The 21,840-nt window shown below is 33.6% G+C and overlaps 1 protein-coding gene across 1 annotated transcript in view; it reads right to left on the reverse strand.

The window, feature by feature from the left end:
• The window catches only part of Znf800 (zinc finger protein 800), a gene marked incomplete in the record, with an annotated part of 44,784 nt that overhangs the window by 17,882 nt on the left and 5,062 nt on the right, over nt 1–21,840 (reverse strand). Inside the window, 3 exon segments of the mRNA XM_005402353.2 lie at nt 9,360–11,052; nt 12,429–12,572; nt 20,719–20,814. Coding sequence (XP_005402410.2) covers nt 9,360–11,052; nt 12,429–12,572; nt 20,719–20,814 — 1,933 coding nt within the window.

Raw genomic sequence — 21,840 nt, forward strand, 5'->3', positions numbered from 1 at the left:
CAATTGAACAGTAAATTAACAAATGAGTTTGCAAAAAATGGCACCAAACTCAAGCACAGATTAAAGGTTCATAAAATAATGGTCTTTTCTAACTTAATAAACTGCTATGTATCTTGGTTTTATAAGAGGTGTTACATCTGACTTTTATTAAATGGTGGGATTAATGCCAACAAAATGGCAATGAACATCAAATGCCAAGACAGGAGAGGCAGAAAGTGCGTGCTAGAAAATGTTTCATCAGCAAATTGGTATCATTTTAGTGATCATTACAACAGTAATAAATATCTAATGAGCTCTTACTTGAATGAGGTTTTATGCTAGTATGTTATATGTATTATTAAACTCATACATATTCCCATAATAAACTATCTATAAGGTAGTTTCTAGTATTATCACTTTATCGACAAGAAAACTGAAGCTTAGACACTGATCACTGTAGCATCAAAAACATTGATCAGTAGTTTCCGAAACTACACTGCTAGTAAGTGACTAAGACAAACTCAGGTCTGTACGACCCTTGAAAAATTCATGCTTGAATCACTGTATGTTTATTTTTCTTTAAAGGAATAAAATACCAGTCACTTGACAGTGACTATGACAGGATAAATGACAGGATGTAAAGCCGCTACTGCAGAGTAAGTTCTAACACCAAAAATACAAGTAAAAAGGCAAAAACAACACTTTATTTACTAAATCACCAATTTGAACTGTGCAGCATAATTGTGGATGTCTGAAAAATAGCAACAACTGACACAATATGCTAATATGCTACTGCAGGAAATGAAATGGCTCTTTCTCAGTGAAAACTGTAAGCTGTCTATGAATCTACAAAGCCTAAGACAGAAATGGCACCCAGCTGTTCAGAAAGGAATTGCAGGTACTGATTCAGGCACTATGTCCCAAATTTTCTCCTGATGAGAGTAGTACTGATGCTGCAGAGACATAACAGTCAAGACCACAGGTTCTCTTTAGCTCTATCACCTTTAAAAAGAAAAAAAAGCATATATACAATATTAGAGTGCTTATTATATTGCAGCACTGTCCTTTTTAGATGTACATCACCAAAAGATTCCTTCTGCTGAGCTAAGAGTCATACTGTATGCTACTGACTCTGCCCCCATGATCACAAATGAAAGGACAAGTAGAGAGCACCTGTCCTAAGAGTAGCCAATGTATAGACTGGCCAGCAACCTATGAAGAGGCCTGGCACGAGAGATTTGCCCACCAGGAATGCACATAATTGAACAATCAGATATATTCATATAAGAGTCTGAACTCCAACTGCATGGAGAAGGAAAAGTAGCTGAAAGACACAGAAGACAAACAGCAACAGAGGAAGTTATGACCGTATCAAGAAGATATGAGGGCAGTCTATTTCTTCTTTAAAATAAAAGCGGTCTCAAAGGAGCTAATAGCACCACAGAAGCACACTGCTGCTGAAAGAGCAACACCCAGTTATTAGAGTTGCACTGACTTTTCCTAGCCTCTGTTAACATCTACCTAGCTGAAATCATTATGGTGAAGCCAAGTTGTACAATTATTCCTAGATTCCCATAAGGTCTGGCTGTATCTATCGCCCCCACAGAAAGCCTAACAAACCTTCCTTTACTAGCAACAAACCAAGTGAAATCCTGTGCTTGCAACCGCCTTTCCCCTCAAAACACAGTATTTGTATGTATGGCTGCACATGCACTTACACACCAGCAATTAGATGACATGGCAAGCTGGGTGGTGACTGGCAATCCAAGCATTGTGAGTCTCACTTCCATTTTGTGGCATCTGTGGTTTGGACACCATAACACTGAGCCCTAGTTAACCCTTTTAGAAGGAAGGGCTTTTGAAGTATCTAAACTTTAAAAATTAACAATCCATAGCATCACAATTGTGCACTTACAGATTAAAAGAAATCCAGGGCAATTACAGAAAACAAAACTGTCCCCTTTTAAAGTTTTCGTGCTCTTACATGTGCACAATGTATTGGAATTTTGTGGCAAAGGAGTGCAATGGTTCTCTTAGCATCACACTTACCAACAGCTGACTAGTCAAGGTGGTCAGGCAAAGAAAGGAAAACTACGGAAAATCATGAAGATATTCTGTAGAAAATATAACTTGATGAGCTAAGTTTTGAAAAATCATACATTTTGCTAAATGTGTCCTTAAACTTTATGATCCCCACTAGTATATCCTCTCCCCTCAAAGGCTGACCATACAAAGGAAGAAAACTTCATACCTTCTTCCCTAACAACTCCTAGCTCAAAAACTGAAACAAACTACCTAAAAAAAAACCCTTTCCCTAAAAATCTTTCGTGTAACTCAGCCATGTGTGGACACTGCGTTCCTAGTGTTTTACTATCTATCTTAGAAATACTCCATTCTTTTGCACCCAAAATAAAAGCCAAAAAAAGTACTTTTAGGTCTGCCAAAGTACCTACCTACTGAACAAGAGTCTCATGTTTTTTAAACACACATTTCTATAACTGAAAAAGTCTGACTAAAAGATACAGTGCTATTTCTCAGAGCTAATTTATTTTCAGTATAATGCCACAGATAGAAAAGATCAAAGTCCAATGTTCAAAACTCACGTTGTAATGAAAGCTCTATGCCCTTACGGTTCATTTTGATGTAATTTCTCATCCAAACATAACATCATTACATAGTCTTATATTGAAAATGTTACACTATATAGAGCAAACCATCAGACAGAATCCAAGTTATTGATTAAGAGTGCAAAGTGGGCTTCCTTTTTAAATTTTGGTTTGGCTATTTTTTTAACCATATCATTCTATTGCTTAAACATTACAATGTTCTGTGTAGCAGGCATATGCCTCAGATGCCTGATGCAACTATTTTAGCATCAGAACCACCAGGAAGCCACACAATCCAGGTGTAGGAATGCCAGCATTAGATTTCAAGTTTAAAATATAAAGAGACAAAAACCTAGGGACAAGGAGTCTCTGGTGATCTAAACCATTCTAGTCCCTGAATACTAAAGGCTCTAAAATCATCACCTTGCTATTCAAAAACAAGAAAGATCAAGAAAGATTGGTCAGGTGTGTGAAGAAATGCTCCCAACAGATAATTTAACTGTAGTACGGCCTTCACTGAAATTTGGAGTACTGCCACTAATGACTACCATGGGCAGGGCTTCTGATGAGTGCTGTTTCTTTATCTCCCCATGACACATTCACCAAAGAAATAAACCCCATAATTTAATGCTTTCTTTCAAATAGTGCTGCATCTCTATTTTTATTTCATAAAAATATTTCAACAGTATGTCAATTAGTATTTGTTCCATGTCAATATTTTCTGCATGACCAAAAATATTTGTGATAGGACAGATTGAAAATTTTGAAACAGATGGGTTTTTCTAGGGAAGAACCATAAAAACAAAGCCTAACTTAAAATGAATGTGTTTAAAACTCCCTAGTGCCTTTTCATGAAAAATTTGTAAGAATGATAAGCAACTAGTATCTGACCAGAAAAGAAATTGATAAATATAGTTGACTGTCAAGGCCATAATTAAGTACAAAATTGCCCCTTAAAATCTGATGTATAACATCTGTTTTAATGCAAATTTCCATCTAAATTTTAGTAGGTAATAATAAATTCCACATTTGAACATGTTAGTCACTTTAGTAATAACCTAACATTTATTGTAGCACGACAGGCACTGCTCTACGTGTTTGACAAATATTTTTCATCTCATCCTCTAAACAAACCTATTAGGTTTAAAAAAAAAAAAAAAAAACCTCTAAACAAACCTATTAGGTTTAAAAAAAAAAAAAAAAACCCCATTTCATCAGTGAAGTCATTAAGGCACAGAATGTTTAATATGTTCACAATGCGACTGTAATTCATATGTCTGGCTGCCAGTCAGCCCTGACACCGGTGACACATGCATGACTCTCCCATACAGCAGCATGAAATAGTACCATTGGGTGGTACATTCCACCTGATGCGACAGTCATGTATTTACCACCAGTGGTACAAGACAAGGAGAACATGTTAAGTAAACTTCCCCAAGGTCATACGGGAAATAATGTGTGGATCTAAAAATTTCACCCATTAATCTACCTTCTGACATGCTTTGAAAATGATAAAAATGGGGGCTGGGGACTTAGCTCAGGGGCACAGCGTCTGCCTGGCAAGTGCGAAGTCGTGAGTTCAATTCCCGGTACAGGAAAGAAAAAAAAAAAAAAAACGATAAAATGTGCAAATGTAACTTGTACTGTCTAAGGGCACAGACAATTCTCCTACTAGCTACTGAGCCTGATTACCTCACTGAATTTCCTAAGCTTCACTTTTCTATCTATAAAATAGTAATAATGAAGAAACAGGTCTTACTTTGTAGGACTGCTGATGGGATTATATAGGGATTATATAGGTAAAGTTAGTAGAGTACTTGGTACACAACAAGCACTCCACAAATGTATTATTAGCTATTACTAATACTTTTATTTTCATAAAGATACTGATGGTATTTTCTAAAATAAGTAAGATCCATCAATATTAAGATAATGAAAGTATATGAAATTAAGACTCAAAGTCTTGAAGTATGGGACAGAACAAGTTTGGATGGAAAAGGCTACCACCTGGTTTAATACCATTTTCAAACATATACTTAAAGTATCTAGGTATACATGAAAATGTACTAGGCATTTTAAGAACTTTTCAGATACAGTCTGTGACACCAAAAATACACAGTTAGGCATGCCAGGTATGGTGGCACACAGCTGTAATCCCAGCACGCAGGATGTTGAGGCAGGAGGATCGTTTCAGATTCGAGACCCGCCTAGGCTACAAAGTGAGCTCAAGGCCAGCCTGAATTGCACAGCAAGACCCTGTCTCAAAAAGACCAAAAACAAAGAATAACAATAATAATAATAAATACACACACAGGCAAACTAATCCTGCTAAATGGGCAAAAACAGCAAAAACTCCAACTTTGAGCTTTTGTTCGATGGCATGCACCTGTATTTTTTGTTAAATTATTATTGATCCTTTCAGCTTTTGAAGTCAGAAGGGGAAGGAGTAGTGCAGTAGGATTTTGTCTAAGAGCACAGCACATTATGCTGTATGTATTTTCAACTGGCTTCAGTAGTCATGCTATTTGAAAAGATCCACAACTTCACAACAGGGTGTGATACCCACTTATGTCTATTTCGAAAGATGTTTACCATACCACCAATGGAAAAATTCCTTTCTATGCCCATAACTAACTGCAAGCCATAGCAAAAGCACAAAACGCTGTTACTGCACCCACAGTTGTAAAGCAAATTCAAAATATATCACCCATATAACAAATATTTCCTTAAAAACTTTTCAACAATAAAAGCAATCTGGCAACAAAAAAATTTAGCTCAGATATACAAATGTAGGCTTAAAAATAAAGGATAACTAATTTATAGACTTTTTAAAAAAAGTTTTCCTCTTAAAGGATTAAAGAAGAGAAGGGAGGAACAAAGGCACCAACAACTACCATCAAAACAAAGGTGGTTGTGTATTCAAGGTATATTTGAGGGTTCTAATAAACACTTATCCATTGTCAGCCAGACCTTATCCAGGTCTTACTGGCACCACCCAAACTTAGAAGTTGAAATGCACAGCTGTACCCATTACTGTTTTCTCCTCTCCTACCACACTTGGCAATGGAAGGAATCTTTAGAAAGTAAGCTGAATTCTATGGGAAAATTCTTAAACATCAGATAACAGCAAAAGTAGACAAAACTTATAGCCAGAGACATTAATTTAAAAAAGCAATTTCTGAAGGTTCCTTCTCTCTTTCATTACACCTTGCCACAAAAATAAAGTCATATAAACATTTGTTTATGTAGCCTATGCGCAGAAAAGCTTCTGGTACAAATTTCTCAGGCCTCTTTTCCTGAAGAGCTTCAAACCTAAGGCTCTGAAATGACAGTCAAAGACAAGACCAGAACAGATTAGAAAGAATACTTTTTAAATTTTTAATTTTTTGTTCTGTTTTTCTAAACTGGCCCCAGTGTAGCCTATTATGTCTGCCATGATTCATTAATTTGGCTATTATAAAATGTTCCTAATCTCTCTAGGCCTTTCTAATTTAGGCAAGTCTTAACACAGTGCAATTCTTTCTATACACTCAGATGGAACCTTTTAGTCCCTGGAACCCTCATTTTCTCCTTCTAGTCTTGCTCTGAGGCCCAAGAAATACTAAAGAGGAAACATCCTGGAAACGGTTCTGCAGAAATTGGTGAGCAGAGTAACTTCAAGCAACGGGGATCCCCTCCTCCAACATCAGGCTGTTTTTCTTTCTTCCCTATAGCATTTAACAAGTAAAGCAGTGTGGAAAGAGATGACTTAGACATGAGAGGGTGCAGCAAAGAACTATCTCAAGCTTTTTACAAATCCTACTATCTTTTCCCTAGTTATTGGTACTTAAGTCTGGAAAATCTCTTTAGAATATGTCTCGTGTATAAGAATTACATAAAAGATAACAATTTGCAGAAGTCAAACATACAGGTTTAATAATGTGCAATAATGAAGATGGTTTATAAATGAAATACCACCTATACATTTAGTCCCTAAATGTAATGTTCTTAAATTAAAAAGAAATCATTATTCTATTTCTTAAAAATAAAAATATCAATATAATTCAAGAGTCTGCTCAAGATCACTAAGTTGAAATTTGATAAAACATTTTAAGTTTCAACCAATGCACCTTTGTTGAAGCACATTTAGCTGAAGTAACTTCGAGTCTGGTTTATTTCCATCACATATAGTACATTTTTTTCCCAACAAGAGCACGTACATTCAATATAAACATTTCCAGCAACAATTACAGTCTTTCTAATTTCCTTTCACAGTATATTTTAGTGCAAAGCACTGAGAAGGGTAAATAGTTTTCTGGCTATAGAAGCATTTTATTATGACCTTGTGGATCTTCAACATTTTAAAATTTTATACAAAAAGTATATAGGTGGACAGGGTCCCCTCTAAGTACAGGTGTGAACCTATATAAAAACATGGTATAATTTCTGCTGTACCAATTATAATTTGACACACATTACTAAAAAATAAAATATTCCCTAAAAAGTACAAAATATTGATACACAAAAACCTACCCAAAATTTCATATAGATGTACTTCTGTTTTCCTAAAATCTTGATTACAAAAATGGACAAGAATTCATTATTTTCTAAATTTTACAGTAGGAATCAAATATATCTAAAGTGGTCATTTAAATTTTTTTCCTGGGAGAAAAAAATCAGGGTTTATACCCCATCTTCCTTTTTAAAACAATATTTAAGGGAATTAGCTAGTATCATAAGAAATGGTTGTGCATGGATTGTCTGCATCCATAAAATATCAGTAAGCTATTTACTGCCTTCATATTAACATTAGTAAAGTGTGGTCTTAAAAAAAAGAAAAAGAAACTGAAAAATAAGGTTGCATCTATCATTAAAGTGCTTTATATAAAATTTAAAGAAAAATAGAGTAATGTTTAATTTTCCATAAAAACCTCAGATGTTTACAAACTAAAAATACAATGACCCACGTATGAAAATGAGCAGTAACTTTCCTGTGTTACATATTTTAGAATAAAACTTTCAAACATTTAAGTGCTAGAGAATGAGTTAGAAATAAATGGATATAAAAATGATTACAAATATTTAGTAGACTAAATATCTATAATATGTTGATATTAATTTGTCTTTTGTTCCTAATATACACTCACTAGGAAACCATGTATCTGTACAATCCAGGTGAAAATTTTTCTCAATAAAGCAAAACAAAATTAAAATCACTAAGATATAGTGTAATTTCTGAGAATTAAAAACAGGTATTTTCCTTAGGTTGTTGATCACTTTAATCAACAAATTATTTGGGAAATAATATTTGCAACATTTTTGTAGACCAAATATACAAGGTCAAGGTGGGTGGATGACAGACTGGGACACAGGTAACGCCAGAGCTACCTGAAAGCGCTGGGAAATAGGCACTGCTTTAGACATAGGTAGTTAGATGGTTATTACTGTAGTCAGAAAACAGCAGTTACAGCTTAAAATTTATGACAATGTTTTTGTTTTCCCCTCACAGTACCATGTAAGATGTTCAGTGGTTCTAACCAATTTAGTCTTCCAAAAATGAACTCCAAACCTTTCCATATATCACTTGAAGTTATCTCAGAAATGGAATAAATGAATACTTTTTGACTTTCCCATTACAACTTGGTCTCAAAATTATATAAGAATAAATAACTTTTAAAGGTTGGTTTCATCTGAAAGTTTTCACACAAATTAAAAAATGTGTGATAATCAAACCACAATAATATTTAACCTATTCATTACTCAAACTAATTATTTTGATTTAGAACCTGAATCTGAGACTAAATAATCATTAAATACATTAAAAGTCTTAGAACAAGGAAACAGGTGCTAAAGGTAAACCTTAAAAAATATTTAGAAACTTACTGGGAGCCTATTTCTTATTTTACAATGCATTTTTAAAATCCACATTTGTTCCAAAACCTTTAAAAAGTAAGATTTTTCTTTCAAAAAGGGATTTTACTTTTCTTGCAATGCACAATCAACCAACCAAAAAAGAAAAAAAAAAACCTCTAATAGTAACAATGTTGAAGTGATCACCAAAATGGCTTATTAAATAGAAAGGGAAAAATATGAGTATCTAGATCTAAATAATCACTTTTTTAATAGATCAAAATTAAAAAGCAGTCACTAACACACACTCCCAAGGAGAAGGAAAAAAAAAATCCAAACTTCTGTTTACCAACTCTCCCCCTTTGCCTGGAAGCACTGTTAGAAGTAAATGCTAATCATTCTAAATTCAATTTGGGGATTTTTTTTTTTCTGAGTGTAGCACTTTATTCAGCCATCACAGATTAATTTTTACAATAATTACAGTGCCTCAAAAGATTTTTTCCTATAATTACTGCCTTCACAAATGCCTTCTAATATATTTAACTTTCCTACAATGAATGTATTAGTAGACTAAGTCACTGAATCAAATTAAACCTGTGCGAAGTTAGTTAAACAGAAGATTTCTATTGTAAACATAAGCCAAAATAAATGCATATATTTTACAATATTAAAAGGAAAGCACTGACCATATGTCATCTACCTATAACTACACTGCCTTGTCCTGTGGTAGGTAAATTCTGAAGCTAACTTTTGTTCCCAAACCACTGGAATAAAGGTCACTGAAGAGGTAAATGCAATATGCACATTACTCTTGCAGTTCCCACTGCCATAAGATATATGGAAACAAGTATGTGTTAAAATGGAACCAGCTATAAATTATGGTCAAATGATTTTTTTTTTAGTTCGATGGGGAGAAAAAAGCAAAACTCTGTAACTGTTCCTCACCAGACAAGAGCCTTAGATCTTGTACTTCGGCCTTTGGTTTTGTTTCCATCAGGTGAATTGGAAGCATTTGCCTTATGAGTTTTCTTATGATGTTCAAGGTAAGTCTTTTTGGCAAATGCCTTTCCACATTTATTGCATCTGTGAAGAGAAAAGTTTTTTGTGACTTTTACTTCAATACCGACGTCAGCTACCTCATACTTTTTAGTAGGAGAAGTGGAAGTGCCGTCATGTTTTGAATCATTATGTTTTGCTTCGTCCCTTGAAGGGCCTCTTTTAGCCACTTTATTTAGAACAAAATCAATAGGCTTTTTTATAGCTCTGATCTCTAAACTTGCTGTTATTTTCCCAAGATAGCGAGATGACTTTTTATGAACCACAGTTATATGTCGTATCACATCACGTTTCCGACGAGTTTCGTAAGTGCAAAGAGGACACTTGTAGAATTTAACATAAATGTTATTTCCATCTGTGTGCAACTCGATGTGTTTAGTCAAGTTCTGCTTAGAAGTAAACTGACGTTTACAAAGTTTACAGTAAAGTTGCTTAAAGTCAAAGCCGGCTGAAAGTTTTGGTTTCCTGGTTTTTTGCTGGCCACCTGCAGCCGACGGACTGGTTGATTTAGGGCTTTCAGAGTCTTGTTTAAGTTTATTTTTCTGTGCTGCCGGTGTGTTCTTTTTTTCATTTGAATGATTTGTTCCCTTTAATTCATTCTGCGGAGAATGGGTAATGGAAGGGGGTGAAGATTCTACAGAATCTGCTGGTTCAACTTTAACTTTTATTTCTGAACTGTTGGCAGTATTATTAGGGCCTTTCTCTCTTTTAGAGTTTGTTCCAGAAAGAGTTATCTTGTGAACAATTTGCATATGTCTTTTAAGCATTATTTGTGAACTATATTTCCTCTTGCAAAGGAGGCATTTGCATGCAGTTAAATTGTATTCAGCCTTTGAAGACGACTTTTGTTTTCGAGTCTTAAAAGATTTTTTAGGAGAAACAGAATCCAGGAACAAAGGTTGCCCGGGCTTTGTTGCTATATCAGGAGTAATTGAATCCCTCCTTAGTCCTCTATGAACTTCATCAAAATGCCTCCTTACATTCGCTTTTGTAGCAAATGATTTACAACATACTGGACAACTCCTACTTAATGAAACTAGAACATTCTTACTGCGCCCTTTAGAGGATTGGTTTGGATTCTTTCGTGTTTCAATGTACTTTTTTAATTCTTCCATCTTTTTCTTGTGTACTTTTCGAATGTGACGACGAACACCTCGTCTAGAATTGAATTCTTTTCTGCAAAGACAACATATCAACTGGTGACCAAAATCAGAATTGTCAGAAGTTTCCGGGTCAGGCTGTGATTCCTGAGGTTGTTCATTGGATGTTGGTGCAACTTCATCAGCAACAATCTCAACAGGAGGAGATTCTACAGTTTCCACCTCTGTGTCTGTAACTGTTACTGTTTTAGACTGTTCGGTGGTAGTTTCCTGTATTTGAACTTCAGTTTGCTCAGGAGTACCACTTGACTCTGTGACTTCGGCGGGATTATCAGTTCTTGAAATATATTGAAATACTGCATTTTGATTAGTTTCTATGGGTTCTAACTTAATAATATATTCTCGTTTGTCCACACTTGGATATATGGCTTCTAGGAGATCATTTATGGCTTGGCTTTGTTTATCATTTACATCAGGAAGGTCTGTTAAGGAAAAAACAACATTTTAATCTGAAATAACTGGCCTGCTCTAGCCCTCCAATACTTTAAAATATTTTATGGTAAAAACTAGTATTAGCTAAACTAGAATTCACTAAAGAATAACTACCAAGAAATAAATTAACTTTCTACTAATATTTTAATTAAAAGGTTGAATTTAAAACTATAATTTTCTATGGACTATAATTTATACCTCAATGATAAAAAGAAGTAAAGTAATATCAAACAGTAGTAGAAAAAATTTATGGACAAATACGAAATTTTCATCTCTCTACAACCTACAATATACTTTAAGCCAATTTCATAATAATAAGTAAGGTAGTACTTTGATACCTGGAGTTTGCATTTCATCCCTATGCCAGAAAGTTTAAGTTGAAAAAATGCATGAGCTCCCTAACTCATGTATGTATGGTATCAGAATGTCAAGTTCTATATTTTGTAAGTCCACAGAGTTAAATCCCTGAATAAAAAGTAATTTACTATTAAAGCATTTTAAAATAATTTAGTTATTTAAAGCAAGAAAATAATACCATCATACATATTGCTAACTTAACACAACATTAAGAACAATACACATAACAAACACTTGGATCCACAAAGACTCTGCTAAATACCTTCATCACGAACAGCTACTTCTGACCTCAAGTTAGTGTGTGATGAAAACTGAATTTCGGTAATAAATTTTGCTGAGAACAAAACTGATATTCAAATCAAGATCAGAAAACACTAGAAAATTTAATAAAAATTTTCTAATGGTCTCTAAAAAAAAAAAATCATTCCCATAAAATCAACCAATTTACTCACTCTGCTCTTTACTTCTGACATTCTCATCCACTTAATGGGAACCTAACTAAGTGACCAATCATATCTAGAAACAAGCTATCTAAGATGTAAAAAGGAGAACTAAGAGAAATTGCTCCCTTGAAAACAGCATCAATATGGGGCAGGGGATATAGCTCAGAGGTACAGCACTTGCCTGGCAAGTGCAAGGTCCCAAGTTCAATTCCCAGCACCAAAAAAAAAAAAAAAAAAAAAAAGCATCAATGTTATAAATTACAAAATCCTGAATATAAACTATATGGCCCATATAAACATTCAAAAATAATATCCAATATTTTAATACAAATAAATAATACTCATATATCTAATCTCTTAAATGTTATCTAGGGAAATCCAAGTGGAAAATACTGATATGAAAGTACCTGTTTTAAAAACTGAATACTGAGTTAAGTATTTAATTTTATTCTCCATCAACTAAGTTATCTACAACTAGAGATCAATACCATTTTAATGCAAATCTATAGTTGCAGCTGTGTAAGAAAACTATAAAAAGCGTAACTGAATATATAAATTAAACTTACTGTCATCCATCTGAAGACTTGGTGGACAATAGAACTTCTTGTGGGTAATTAAATTTGGTAATCCTCTGAAGAGACTGCGGCATAATTTACATTCAAAAATTGTGTCCACATCTTTCAATAAAATATGCTTAAGCTGTTTGGTTCCTGGGATGGAAAGAAAGGAAAACAACACAAAAGGTAACTCTAACATGCACTTTTTTTTCTGTACCAGGAATCAAACTCAGGACCTCATGCTTGCCAGATGGGTGCTGTGCTGCTGAGTTACATCCCTGGCCCCTTACCACGCACTTTTAAACTAGGTAACCAGTGATAACAATCCAAAAGTACAGTTACTCTTTTAAAACAAAGGGATTGCCAATGCTATGACAGTGTATTTAGAATTAGGTTATAAACTAAGTTCTAAGCAAAATCTTACTATAAACTGGAAATCTAGACAGCTAAAACTGATTCCCTTTTCCTACTTCAATAACCAACTCTTTGGATGTCTCAATGCAGTGGTTCTGACATTTGACTGATCGTTACAACAATTTGGGAATAAAGATGTATGTCACCCTTGCCTAGAGACTATGACTCAATAGGTATGGCTGAGCAGGAAAACGTTCTTGAATCACTTCCTGCCAAACTGTTTGGCTGGTCTTACCCACCCTTTTCTAAATCAGAAAATGAACAAGCAGTTTTTCAATACAGTTTCCCAATTTATTAGAAGGTCAAAACTGTATCACAAGATTGCCTGTGACTTTTCTTTTAAAATTCCTTTATGTTACTTCAGATTCTGGGCCAACAGAGTATCTATTTAGCATGATAGAGAATCTTTGTCTGTATTGAGTAATAATTCCAAATTTTGATTAGGTCTCTTGATAGCACTATAAATTTATTAAAAGCCTTTCTCCCTCTGAAATCTTATCCCAATTCCAACTAGGTATCTGTATAATTAGTAGTTCAATGTCTGTGTTCTCCACTAGATTATAAACTCTCAAAGCAGCCCAGACCAAGCCTATCTTATTTCTAACTATAAGTTTCAGCTCTAATAGTACTCAGGAAGAATTTGTTGAAGAATAAATACTACTGATCTAGGAGTCTAAGCATTATATTATGACGTAAGATCAAAAGGCACAGAAACAATAAATGGCAAGAAAAATCAAATCATCAAAATAAAAATAACCAAGTATAAAATATAATGTCTTTTGTTGCTGTTTTGCGGGTATTTGCCAAAGGTAAACTGACAAAATTATCTTCAGAACTTTACTATGTCTTTACTCAAATAAGAAAAAAAGAAACTGGTAACAATACTGACTTAATTTTGTCACTAAATATTGACAAAGTACTCTGAAAACTATCCTTAAGACCATCTAGGCACACAGTATTCTGCCATTCAACTCTACCTATTAAACTCTGGGACTACAAAAGAGTATAAACTACCCTAAGCAGAATTAATATTTTGGGGTCTAGAAAAGTTAAGTGTTTCTGAGTCAATCTTTTATAACACATTTACATTTAACTTTTGGAGTATATTTTATTATCATTTCAAAGATAAGTCAGTTCTCAAAATTCTATTGGAAAAAAGACTGATTACCAGGTTATCAGAATATTATGAAGTCTTTCGACCTTCCAAATCTGTTATTATTTAGTTGTATGACCTTAAAGAGCTATATAAACTTTGGACTCTTCTTTACCACCTGTAACAAACCAAACTCTCTTGAAGAATTATGAAAGAAAAATTAAATTATGCAACTGAGTTTCCACTAGAAAAGATATCTATCTATCTATCTATGTAATGAAGTAATTTCTACTGCTGCCCACATCCAAATGTATGTTTATTTCACTAGCCCCTATTGCCTCTTGTTTTTACTCTTAAAACATAAATTTAAAACGATTCAGAGTAATATTCTTTATATAAAAGTAAATTCCTGTACCTTCTGCTAATCCATTTTACATTAAAACATATTTAAACAATAGACAGCTAATGTATTTATTTCACAGTTAACTTCATAAGTGACAAACTATAGGTCGACTGAGGATAAAAGTATTTCAGGTAAGCCTCTCTAATTGACCATACAAGTGCTCCAGAAGTGTAGCTGAGTAGATTACTAGTGAGAAGAAAAAAAGAAATTTTTTCCACATTGATTCTAAGTTTAAATACATGGTAAGTCTGTACTAGAGGTTCAATTCTGCCTTAAAAGATTACAAAGAAAGGAGAGAGAGAGAGAAAGATTGATAAGAAAATACAGAAATCTGTTTAACTTAAAAATTCCACTGAGTGAGGCATGTTGTCACACACCTGTAAGCCCAGCTACTAGAGAAGCCAGAGGCAGAAGGATCACAAGTTCAAGGTTAGCACGAGCAACTTAGTCAGACTCTGTCTCAAAATAAAATAAATCAAATTTTAAAAAGGACTGGAGATGTAGCTCAGTGGTAGAATGTTTGTCTAGCATGCACAAATCCTTGGGTTCAATCCCCACTACTAGAAAAAAATTTCAACCAAAGATTTAAATGTACACAGTAGCAGATTAAAAGCATAAAAAAATCAGCCTATAAATATAAACTTATACATACAAAGATGGTCAGGTGTAAAAATATAAGACAAAATCCCTAAATCAAAACATATATATTTTGTCCACCAGCTTCTCTCAATTATAATATCATCAATTTATATTATTAATTATTCCCAGTTAAATAGTTTTACTCAGTAAGGGATGTATATTTATTCCCAATGAACATTTAAAAAAAGTTATCTGCCCCTAACTTGACTAACTGATCTTAAGTTATCAACCACAAATACTACCGCCACACATAGAGCTACTGACCCAAGTATATCAAATTTCTTTCAAATTGGCAGATATGCAAATGTCCTCTCCCCTCTCACTTTACAGCCCTTCACCTATGCTCTTCTCTCTAACTATAACATTTTCCTCTACTTCACTAGTCTGGCTCACTGCTAGGAAGGTTCAGATCCTAGGTTAGATGTCATTCTTTCAGGAAGCCTTCTCTGACCTCTTCTGTTTCTTGCTATGAACTCTTCACCTATATTCCCACTGCACCTTATATATTTACACCAGCTTCCCACTATCCTGTAATCAATTATTTCTCTTCCCATTAAACAAAAAGATCTAGGAAAACAGAAAATGTACCTTTGCTGCTCAGGAAAATGCCTGATTGACATTTGTTAAACAACCTTTGGGAGAGCTCTATCTTCAAAAATACTTTGTTCTTTTTTAATCTAGTTGAAGTTGACTGAGGAGTCGAAAAAAGGGGTAGTAAATGTTTTCTAACTTTTAAACATTTCACAAATGAGAAAGTAAGTGTCTCATTTCATAACCACAGACATTAAAAGTTTTTCCTTAAATTAACTTCACTTACCATTTCAGATGCTATGCTTTTCCCATGGGGACATAATGCTTTTGTTCAAAATCAGCTACCATTTTCTGATTGCTTTGCTCACCTACAAATATTTACATACAGCGAACCACGCCTCTGTCAAGGGCTAAAACTGCTGGTCACCTGAGACAACAGACATGGCCATCTAACAGCAGCAACAGTGAAGCATGCTGCTTTCTTCCAAAGTATGCCTTTTCATACATTTCTCTCTTTCTTGCCTTAAGTGTTTTGTTTCTGCTTTTGTCTCTGGTTTTTAAATTATCCTCAAAGTCACTAGTTACCACTTACTGACAGATTATCAGTCGGGATCTTTAAAATAAAAGGATAAGGCTTTCAGTGATGTGCTACTGCCACATACCATAATAAATTTTTTTTTTTTTTTTTTTTTTTTTTTTTTTTTTTTTTTTTTTGGCTTTTCTCCGGTACCGGGAACCGAACTCATGACCTTGCGCTTGCCAGGCAGGCACTTTTGCCGCTGAGCTAAGTCCCCAGCCCCTTATAAATTTTAAAATAGAATAGAATTACTTCAGGACTGTAACTATTTGGAGAATCTTTTAGTTTAATCTAACAAAAAAAAAAATCTAACAAACAATTATTGAGTACCTATTAAATACCAGGTACAATGTTACTCGTTGGAAATATGAAAGTTAAGGATGTACGGTCTGTGCCTCTTAGAAATTCATGGACTGATATAAATAGCTGCTTCCTTAGGAACGTAGGCCCAGAGGACATGCTCTTAAGATGGATGTCAGCACAATAAATTATACAACACTACAGTTTTCCTTATTTAACTAAAAAAAAAAATTAACCCTATTTTAAATTTCCTACAATTTGTATGTAACAACCCAAAACAAAATTCCCACTGTAGAATACGGCACTCTCCAGGGTATATCCCATAAATTATTAAGCTTTTATCTAGAGGCAGGACTGAGACATCACCATTCAGTCATAGCTCATACTAATTAAGATTGCTTAAAGCACAAAATAAGTAAATAAACAAAATAAAAACACTTATAAGAAGTTAAACGATCAAAACTAGGAACATGATTACAGCAACAAACATCACACAAAACTTAATTCTTACTTTTTGCTACCATTCTATAAAAGTTACAATTTACTTCTCCCTATGAGTCAAAAACAATGAAGTTACTTGTACATAGTAGTCTAGTCTATTTACATGTAATTTTTGCTATAGTGTTATACATTATCTCTTTTTACAACATTATGCATTCTAAGAATTTTTTGAAATGTCAAACTTCATATCAAAGATCAGTTTTGAATACTGGACCAAAAAACAATTATCTTTCTTCCCTCTTCTAATTTTTCTGTTTCTAAACTTAAGGTATTCCACAGCCCATTTGCATCTACCAGACAACTAAGAGATTTAAAAAGAATATTAAACTCAAATCAATTTAATAAAAAACTAAAAGATACTTAGTAAATATCTAAAGATAGCACACCTTTTATCTATTTAAAATTTTGTTTTGGTTGAGAGATGTCAAAGAAGAACAAAGATAAACTGTAAGTGTTAAAGGCAAGAAAAAATGTGAAGACATCAAATCACAAATGTGATCCTAGAAATACTAACAGCCAGGACAAAACTCTGCAAAGGACAGGGCACAACCAACGCAGAACCAGAAGGCAGAAGTTCAGAGCAAACAGTAGGTTTCAAATCAGCTAACCATCAGGGATTTCAGACTAGAAAATGTGTAGATACAAAACAGGAAGCCTTTCAAAAATATGTATCTCTGGATTGATGTACAAAAATAACGAAACCTACTGTCAGTGAGACAGGTACACAAGAGTATGCTGTCATCTACCATTTGTACTGGGAAGAAAATGAGAGGTATATTTGTACATGTATAAAAGGTTCCTGGAAGAAGACATATAAATTACATAGGAACAGCTGCTGAGCAAAGGAGAACTGGGGGACAGAAGAGACTTACATTTTTGTTCTATATCCTTTCATACTTTATTATTTTTTTAACCCAAAGGCCCATATTACTTATTCCAAAAGAAAACACATTTAAATTAATTTATAAATCAAAAAGAGAGAAAGAAAGATATCAGAGGTGAAGAATTGATAATTTAAAGCCAGAAGAATAGTCCAAAGCAAAAGCTAAAGTATAAAGCAAAGAGAATGAGTTAAAACTGCTTAGGTAGCCAATACAGCACACATGGAACTGGTGGATCTTAAAACTGAGTCAGCTCTCTGGGCCTGGCAGCACGCATTTTACTCCCAGCATTCTGGGAGGCTGAGGTAGGAAGATTTCAAGTTCAAACCCAGCCTGAAAAACTTGACAGCTTAGGTAGACCCTGTCTCAAAATTTAACATAAAAAGGTAGATGGGGGATAGAGACGTAGTTCAATGCAAAGGCCCTGAATCCAATCCCCACTATCACACACACCCAAAAGAAGTGTAGGAAGAAAACCTCCTTCCTCACACAGAAACTTTTACAAACTTCCAGCTTAGGCAGGAATTAATACCAGTTCATGGACAGCCCCACATACGTGGAAGAAGGTAAGACACTCAAACAGAGATGATACTGTAGCTGAAGATAACTGTCTGAGCTTGAAGATAAAAACAGATATCCTAACATAGCACTACTATCCAATCTGACTTAGCATCTATTAGGTAACAAGAATAGAAGCATAAGCTTCAGAGTTCTTTCTTCAAACATATGTCAAAAGATTTATAGCATCACCAGGACTGTTCTTTAAATACAATGTGTATGACCCAGTTGAAATGGAAAGAGCCTAGAAAGAGATGACTCACTAAGGGTATGCTCAGGAGTAGAATGGAACAGGGAGGAACTGTCAGTCTCTGCATTAGAAGGTATCTTAGTCCCTAAGTCATGTGACCCAAATTTCCATTCCATCCTCTGAAGGTTTTAGTTGCTTTGACTTATATTTGTACTAAAGAGCTACTAGATTAGTATCACGAGGAACAAAATTCTTATTTATGAACATAATAATGAAATAAAATAATTCTTTTTTAAATAGAAAATTAGTTTCACTGTACCATACAGCATATATCCAAATAACCTCTTATTTGATACTTCAGAGAATTACAGCATTTTAAGAATGCGCCTCAAAAGGCTGGGGACATTTTACAAAAACACACTTTACAAATTAAATATAAATGGCTTTGGAATTATATCGTTTCAGATTACCCATTTCAGTCCCTGTTCTTTAGCTTACATTATAAAGAAATGGTAAAGTCAGAAAACACAAACAACCACAATGCAATAAAAAAAGTATTCATCATTAAATATTCACAAGGACAAAAATGTGTCTTACAGTTTTAAAGAAACACGAATTTTAATCACAATTTCAACACTTAGTTGAAAAGGTATTTTTACAAGGTAAAGCAGTTTATGAATTAACTTTAAATTCTTAATCAAATAACTGTAATAAACTGAGAGCATAAAATAACTTCATTAATTCCAAATTATGAACTTAAAAAAGAAACCTAGGGCCAAGTAGTACTACTAAATGGAAAAAGTTATTATGTTCATTTTCATAAATAATAAAAAGAACTTTTACCTCTATTTTAAAAGTACTTGAAACAGAAGATAACCATTTTTGTTATGCCAGAAAAAAATACCATCACTAAAATTTTATTTTAATTGTATTTACCATAATTGACTTATGAATTTTTTTCTGTTAACCAAGAACAATTATCAACAGTAAAAAGCAGACACAAAAAATGCACCAAAGTGGGGCATAAGACCATTTAACATAAGGACAGGCACATGGTATACAAAAATACATACTAAATTAAATACAATAAACAGAAAGTAAATGTCATGAAGACTACCGATAAGTCTGAGAAATAGAGGTCTTTGAGAGTCAACCAAAAAATTCCTTTTTAAACTAGATTAAGGGACAACCTATTAGAATCCTAAATTAAACAAATATGCTTTCCTCCATAATGTGAAAATAAGTACCTCAAAACATTTCTCATCAACATAAACCAGTTACATATAAATCATATTTCCCTTTGAAACACAAATTTTTCATTAAGTTAGTATGTTTTAAAATAATGACAATATTCTAATTCTTTAAGCATCTATTAGGTATCCTTTAGTTCTCTTATTTGCTTATTCACATTTGTCAGAATAGTCTGCAATGTCAGGGAAGCCTAATTCTTTCTGTATTTTTTTTTTTTTTTCTGGTACCAGGAATTGAACTCAGGACCTCATGCTTGCTGGGCAGGCGCTGTGCCACTTAGCTACAGCCCTGGGCCGAGAAGCCTAATTCTTAACAGATGGACAAGGGGATCATAGGAGTCACAGCAATCTAGGATCTTACTGATAACACAAGAGTTCCAACAATTCTCAATCATTTATATATATTGAATAATGCCTAAAGTATTAGGTTACAACTGAATGTATTTATCAATTCTTAAGCCACTAGAAATAAAAGCCAAACAAATGTACCTGAAGTTATTAAGGTTCAACTGTGTCTTTTTTCTATCCTTTGCTCTATTAAAGATATTGAAGTTTAGCAGAAAATGAGCTACCTAAACAATGATGATAAAGTAACTGATCTAAAGTGACATCTCTGACATCTGAGGAAATAATCTACTATGCCAAAGTGTTTAAAGATCCAGAATAATTTACTAGCTTTTGCAAGCTTATACAGAACACAACAAAAGGTAACCAGCAGATGTACCACACAATATATTTTTTTACTAAACAAATTCATTTAAAACTATACAGTACACAGTGTTGAAAAAGAATTTCCACACCAAATCAATATATATTTACTGTCTAAAATTAGGACAATTAAAAGTATTCTATACAGAAAAACAATGTACACATTTTAATTTTTTTTAGTTATGTCTAAAGACTTCTAGATTATTTTTCAATACTATGTGAAGACTGAAAAATACATCCTAAAACATTCATACCTGATCGAAAGCACTCAATTATTTGTTGAATACCAGATTTGGATGTCTGTAGTGGTTGCTGTAACAAAGGAGGATCTCCAGGTTCCAGGATATAAACTACATGGAAGACAAATACCCATCCCAAACCCCACAAAAAAGTTATTTAAGTCATTTACTATTAAAGTAAAACAGTGGCTTACTACAATTATGTAAATAACAATCACATTTACATATATTTATATGTATAAAATTCACCATCATCTTTCATAGGCAAGACAAAACAACAGAGGGAGAAACTAAAATAATTATCAATTAAAAGTTATACTTAAGACTAGGTATTAGTTTTAAATACAAAGACTTTATTTCAATATCGTGTAGTACACATACTTTATTATGTTTGCCTTTTTATTCCTCTTAAAGAGGTACCAGTCAGTATATTTAATAAAAATGCTAAAGCAATATGGCCTCACCACACCCAATAAACCATTTCAAAACAGATAATCTGGAGCAGCTCTCTGGACAATTAAGGGAACAAAACTCAAAACCTACTGCCTCAGCAAGTAACTGAACAAGTGCACAATGACTGCTATACAAAAATTTTCACTGCAGCACTCTCCAGCAGTGTGTACAATTAAGAGGCATTTCAAACAACTTAAAAGTCTGTTGATGGGGACCAGATTAAAACTATGAAATATCCACAGAGCAGAATCTCTCACAATTCTCAGAAAGCATGAGCTAGATCTACAGGTACTGACAACAGAAGATATCGGTAACTGTTAAGCAACAAAAACAGGCCATAGAATACAGTCCCATTTACATTAATAGACACAGAAATACATTAAGTTTAATGTGTATTTTGGTGTATGAATAAAACTAACATAAACAGAAAAGCAGTCCTGGAGGGATATCAACAAAATTTAGCAAAATTTCTGTCAGCTGATTTACAGGAATGATGTTCACTTTCCACTTCATTATTACTTCAGAACCTGAGCTTTTAGAAGTGTAAGTTTTAGGCAGGAAAAAAAAACCATGATTTTATAAATAAAACTTTCTTCCATCTTAAAAATAAGTAAGTTTATATACAGGGGTCTGTATTACCTCTACTTTCCAAAATTGTCAGATCAACAGTATAAATATATAAAT

The sequence above is a fragment of the Chinchilla lanigera genome, unplaced genomic scaffold (genome assembly GCF_000276665.1).
Source record: "Chinchilla lanigera isolate Chin_1 unplaced genomic scaffold, ChiLan1.0 scaffold00078, whole genome shotgun sequence".
Lineage (NCBI taxonomy): Eukaryota > Metazoa > Chordata > Mammalia > Rodentia > Chinchillidae > Chinchilla > Chinchilla lanigera.